At 39.6% G+C, this 6,685-nt stretch overlaps 1 protein-coding gene across 1 annotated transcript in view; it reads right to left on the minus strand.

Moving 5' to 3' along the window:
• The window catches only part of LOC110018377 (APO protein 3, mitochondrial-like), a 3,911-nt gene extending 742 nt beyond the window's left edge, over positions 1–3,169 (minus strand). The window contains exons 1-3 of the mRNA XM_020715674.1: positions 2,992–3,169; positions 2,427–2,923; positions 1,249–1,679 (exon numbers count right to left, since the gene is read on the minus strand). Coding sequence (XP_020571333.1) covers positions 1,249–1,679; positions 2,427–2,821 — 826 coding nt within the window. The 5' untranslated portion in view covers positions 2,822–2,923; positions 2,992–3,169. The remainder of the gene's footprint in view (positions 1–1,248; positions 1,680–2,426; positions 2,924–2,991) is intronic.
• Positions 3,170–6,685: the final 3,516 nt, after the last annotated feature.

Consider the following 6,685-nt stretch of genomic DNA (forward strand, 5'->3'; position numbering starts at 1 on the left):
ACACAGCTTCCTCTCTCTCTCTCTCGCTCTCTCTCTCTCTTCATATAGCGCCCTCACATTAGTTATTAGTTTGTCTAAGGTCAAGACTCTCCATATGTACTTCACTGGAACAGTAGATAGCAGTAGGGCTGTCAAAACGCCTCGTTGTTCACGAACAACTCGTGTTTGGCTAGTTCGCGAGCCGAACACGAACAACACGAAGAAATATTTGTTCGTTCGTGTTCGGCTCATTTTGGCTTGAAAAAATACTATATATATATATATATGTATTTGATGAGTAGTTTTTTTAAAAATTTTAATTGACTACAAGGCTACAAAGATTTATAATCAATTAAAAGTATTAATTAAGAAAATAGAATAAAAATTATAAAATTAAACTCAAATGATATTTTAATATAAACAATAATTTTTATATATTTCCCCGATCCTTAACATCTTATGGCATGTGATTAGGGTTGTTAAAATAACTCTTTGTCCGTGAACACCTCGTGTTCGGCACGCTAAGCAAACGAGCCGAACACGAACACACTTTTTGAGCTCGAAATATAAACGAGCCGAACACGAGCTGAGACTAGGCTCGCTAGGCTCAGCTCGTGTTCACTCGTTTACACCCCTAGATAACAGCTCCCATTAATGCCATGCCATTGTTGATAAAGCAACAAAATACGAGGAATCAAATAGTTTGGACCAACAAGAAATCATTTTCTACGCAAGCAAGTAAATAAAACAGCCACTTCTGTGCATTACTGAACACATATTCTTTGGTTCAAAAAGTGAAACTGTGAAGTTCTCCATGTTTTTGAATCTCCATATTTGTGCAGTTGACGCTTTTGTATGCAACTATAGCTGTTGCTTGATGAGAAATTTTATGTGAAAAGACACAATTCTTATGTATTTACATATATAATGCCTAAAGTTTTATGTTTACATCTATAATACTTTGGTGTCATAAATCTATGCATGAAAACTTGTATTTCACTCTTATAAAGTTAGTAAGAGTGGTATTTTTTATGTCATATTAAAGATTCCAGTGCTATGCATCTAAATAGAAAAGTTTAGGTGTTAAATTCGTAAATATATATGTATTGTGTGGTATGGATGTAAATGCTCTTACCAGGGGTTCAAGTTATAATCAAACTGATTTGGTTATCACACAATCTATCAAAAAAACAAATAAAAAAGAATTTCTTGACATTCATATTTTGGGGAGCCAAGAAGTTGTTTGCCTTATTGAGAAAAGTGTCCAACCTTGAAGATCTTCATTAGACAAAAAAAATGGAGTATTGCAATGGTTGTTATCCTTCTTCCTCAACCAAAACCCATGCGGCTCAATATCTTTTCCACTCGAATAGTCCCGTGGAAACTTCCGCTCAAAATCGATCAGCTTTCCTGCAATATTATAAACAGGATAAGGTCTCCTCTTTGAAGGATATTCAGATAAATCCACACCTGCCTGCACGCACAATTCAATAATGGCAGGAATTCTATCGACTTGAAGCCTTTCCTCATGAGAAACTGCTCTACCCAATCTATCATACAGATGGAAGGAGTCAACCACTGGAAGCACATTCTCAATTCCTCCTGGAACCCAACAATGCTCCTTTGTCGGAAGACTCCCAGCAACATCGCATGTGCGTATTTGATGTGGAAACTCTCCAACATAAACTTCCTCACAAAATCTGCATTAAGCTAATTTATCATCAAAATTACAGCTTTCTGCTGATAGTTTAATGCTCTGATATTTTTTTGTTAAGATAAACAAAATAAATCATCAAAATTTGTTTTTAAACTCCCACATTTTGGAGGAATTAAGAGATAATTATGCTTCTGTTGGGGTGGTAGGAAATCGGGGTGTTGTTCTTCATCAGCGATCTACTGAGCACTCGATAATGTTTTAGATGATCAAAAATTTTTTTTCCAATCAACGTGTATATGGACATAGTTTTCTTTTTACTAACAATCTCAAATTTAATAAATAAATTTAAATTTCATCCTCATAACATGGATACCCGCCAATATTAATGTATTCCAGCAAACAACATCAAAATTCAGGCTGCATATTAGTTCTAATTAAAAGAGATCAAACTATAATTCAAAAAGCTTAAATCACATTCCGAAATTGATCCATTAGCAAACTAAGGCAACTAAACAAATCCATAATATAAGCATTACAAAAATAACCGAAAAAATTACACAAAAAAAATTCTTTTCTTTTACCAATCTAGGAATCATAATGCAGCATAGAGCAGAAGCTTATGAATGATTGAATAGATTAGGCGCCAAGTTTCTGTGAACTTAAATCTTCAGAACCCACTTAAGAACAACATTTTAAGAAACTAAGAAAGCACTTAGTTGAGTCTCAACTTTTTTAGTTAAAACAAATCCAGACTCATTAAGTTTTCCGTGCAACAAGGCAGCAAATTTACCTGCACACATGAACAAGTACGCTCTTCAGAACAGAAGAGACACAATCATAGAGCTCTTTCCTTGCATTATATACCTCATGGGCAACAGGAATCAATCTCTTTACAAGCAGCCCGTTTTCAGGCGGCCTGAGCAAGATCTCACGAACATCCTGCCTCTTTTTCCTGTCCAATCTCGCACTACGTTTGAGCTCATTGATGCTAGTCACCAATGGCTTTCTCTCTGATCTTTGGCGCCTTCCTGGTACCTCCGCATGCTCTGTGAATCTCCCAGAACTAGTTGAAAAGAGGCACATGGAACTTTTCAGATAGCTTAGGGCAATGTTTACAGCAAGTTGCTCGTAGTGTTGGAAAAACCTTTGATTACTTATTCGTAAAATTGCGCCTATCTGAACCATTCATTAAGATTGAAGGTAGGTGCTAGGTTTATAGAATCATACTGATTAGTTTATTTGGAGGAGAGCGGCCAAGCATGCACTACCTCTTTTTCATGACGCCAACTGATGGAGAAGCGGCATACCAGAGATGGAGGTTGGGGATAACGGGCTCAGAAAAGAGGGCGACATACCAGAGATGGAGGTTGGGGATAACGGGCTCAGAAAAGAGGGCGAAAGACGGCGTTCAACAGCATTAGGTGGACGAAGGACGGAGCGGTACAGTAGAGAGAGGAAGACATGCAAGGGGCACACCGGACTTGCGACGATGAAATATTTATTGTGGTGAATACTGAATATCACTTAGGGCTGTTATCGAGCCCACTAGAGTGAAGTTTATTAATGATTGGAGTTGATTTGGTACATATGTAAGCTGTTTATATTTAGTTTGTGTTGAGTTTTGGTATGTTGTTTAAGTTTAACTTCATATACTACTAATATGTCAGCCTGAATCTCAAGAAAATCAGATGATCAACAAAAGAGGAGCATAAATGAGGTATTGAACGACACAACAGATAACTTAGTAGTAAATAGTCGAACGGCTTTACAACTCATCGATCGATATAACAGATCGACAGAATCTTTTCAGCGGGATCTGTCGACAGACAAAGTTATCGATCATGAGACCGCTAGTGAAGGTTGAAGGTCGAACACTCTGGTCAAACGACCAAATTGCCAAGAAGAAGATGTGTATCGGTCGGTTGACCTCAAGGCTTTGGGCAATTGATCATGTGTCGCCTTTTAATACCATGCAATTTAAATTCAATCATTTGGACAGTCATAGAAAGTGTTCTTTCCTTACATATACTTGTATTTTTAGACCCTTATAAATAGGCGGTCATTACATCAATAAAGGAACCTTTTTGGATCCGCTCGAGAAAATTCTAACAGTTAAAGATGCTTTTACATTCCTCAGCTTTGTTTTGTTTTCTTCCTCTCTCTCTCTCTCTCTCGACTCTAACTCTTGGGGCGTGTTCCATAAGAAAACAATTAAGAATCAACATCCTAAAATGTGGTGCAGTGAACGTGAACATGCCACAAACAAGAAGCAGAACCAAATACGAAGAAGAATCGCAATAAAGAGATCCAGCGATAATGGAAATCAACAGAGAATCCATGAATCAAGAAATCCAACGACATGTTCAAGATTTGCGGTATCAAATGATGGGCCAGTTCGAGGCCCTTCGACAAACAATCTTGCAAAAGAACAATCAGCCTACACTCTCAAGGATTGAATCTCAAGGAAATCAACCTCAGAGGGTACCCCCAGAGCAACTATCGGCGTCGATCAGACACATTAATAATCAAACAACCAAAGAGGAAGGGGATTCTCACAACTTGTCAGTATCTAATATACGCCGATGGTTGGATCTTGAGTGGATCGTATCAACATACCAGTCTGGCCTCCCCTGATAGCGTCTTCAATCGACAGATCTTGGAGGTCATCCCATCAGCAAAATTAAGAATCTTCCATCAAGACTCTTACAAGGGGAAAAGTCATTTGATCGACCAACTAGCGTCTTTCGAATCACCGGTCGACATCCTGTGGATCGATGATGTCGTGAATGTCACCTCTTCTTGATGACACTCAAGGAATCAGCTCTTCGCTACTTCCATGCTTTGTCGATTAGGATCGTTTTGACCTCCCATCGAATTCAAAAAGTTTTTTCACCGCATTTCGCTGATATACAGAAGCCGGTGAAAAAAACACAGGCTCTGCTACTAATCAAGCTTGGAGAGAACGAGAGCCTGTGATCATACATCTCTCATTTTCAGACGGAGATGCTAGAAGTACATAATTTTCAGTCAAAGATAGCCCATACCACCCTAGCCAGACCACCCTGGCACAAAGGGTTAGAGATGGGTGTTTCAAGTATGATTTGAATATTCTTGAACCAAAGTCTCTTTCTGAGATGCCAGAAATGGCCAACAGTCATATCATCGATGAGGAATCCTCCACAGACTCCTCTCTAGCTAATAAGGCGTCGATTGACCCACGGTTAAAGAAGAGGGAGGCTTGAGATGAGGAACAGAGGTCGAAGGACGATCGAAACCCCTATGGTTGTCAACATTGCAACAATGCCCAACAACCACAAGGGAACCGAGGCCATCGGAGTTGGAATCAAAATTCTTATCAGTGGGCCCTTCAATATTTTGAGCAACCCCACGTGCACCGAGAAATGCAGGATTTAACCTCGCTAATGTCTCAATGGCTGAATTAGTAGAAACCATTCAAAATAAAAAGTATTTCAGGAAAGCCCCACCTATGAAGGTTGGATCTGCACTCCGGAGTCCAAACAAATATTACGATTACCTCCGAGACCATGGGCATGATACAGAGGAGTGTTGTCACCTTCGGAGCTTGTTGGAAGAATTGATCAAGGTCGAGAAACTGAAGGAGTTCGTTGTTGTCGGCACTCAACAAATAGAATAGACACAACGACAGAGAAAATCCCCCATTGAGGAACCGTCTGACAGACAAGCGGACTTGTCAAGGAGAGCGAAGTGCATGTTGTCGGAATCATCCCGACAATCTTCAAGGGAGGTAGAGAAATATCTAGTCAATCCAGCCAAAAGCATCGGTCGGGCAAGGTATGTTCTGTTGCTTCTTTTAAGCATAGCAATCCTCCTATTATTTTTACAAATGTAGATCTCCCGTCGAAATGAAATCCCCTCAACGACGTGATCGTCCTTGCTGCCCAAATCAACAACAACCAGGTGGGCAGTATCCTGGTAGACATTGGGAGTTTAGTGAACATATTTTTCAAGATGGTGTTCGATAAAATTGACCTCAAAACTGATTGATTGACAACCCCAACTAACCGACTATTTGGCTTCTCTAGCAAAAGAAAAGAAGTTTTTTGTTTCATCGCACTAGGCATCTGGTGGGGAGAGCGTAAAAAGCAGTACACCAATAAGGACAACTTTTAGGTAGTTGAATCCCTGCCAACCTACAACGTCATGTTTGACCAACCAATGTTGATAAACTATTGTGCGGTGGTTTCAACTTACCACGTGGATGTAAAGTTCCCTAACAACAGAGAAATTATAACCGTCTGGAGAACCTGGAACAATCAACGAGCTGTTATCTTTGAGGGGTCACCAACGTGGAGCACGAGTGGCTCGGTATCCAGATCTAAAGGAATTGGGATCTCAAGACCAGCGAGACCATGCTTGAAGTGTCTACTACCGTTCGCAATGAATCTGGTAAAATTTTCTAATAAGTGAAAGTTTTGATGCAGGTCATAAAAATTTGCTGATCCAGACTCTTTACAAGCATCGAAACATTTTTGCTTGGTCTGCCAAAAGATGTCAGGGATTTCGATTGTTTTAGCATGTCATAGATGGTTGAGTGGACTGAAGAGAGGAAATACTAGGAGCCTCGACTCCTTCAGAACTCCTTCATGAACTTCAAACCTCCTTCCCCCGCTTTTTCCTACATCTTTTTTCTTACATCAATTGAACAAGATCTAGCAATAATAGTAACTTCGCCGATCACGTTATTTTGAATAATGACTGTGGTCTTAGACACATAAGTAAAAAATTTTGCACCATTGGTGTCGGGCATCGCAGAGGCAACAACACCAAGGGGTAAATCTTTCAAAACAGTTTTTTCGGATTTTTTTATGAAAGTACCTGTTGTCGAGGGGAGCTTCAGCTTTTTTTGCTTGGAGGCCAGGTTTTCTCTTATTGCCTTCGACCGGGTGGCCTCAATAGCATAAAAAACTAGCCATAAATCTTGAATGAATACACCCTTTAGCACTTGGGTGACTGTCTTCTTAGCGGTATATTGAGGAACCGAAAGTTGGTGCCCTTTCAACATTATTT

Source organism: Phalaenopsis equestris, unplaced genomic scaffold (genome assembly GCF_001263595.1).
Source record: "Phalaenopsis equestris unplaced genomic scaffold, ASM126359v1 Scaffold000002, whole genome shotgun sequence".
NCBI lineage: Eukaryota > Viridiplantae > Streptophyta > Magnoliopsida > Asparagales > Orchidaceae > Phalaenopsis > Phalaenopsis equestris.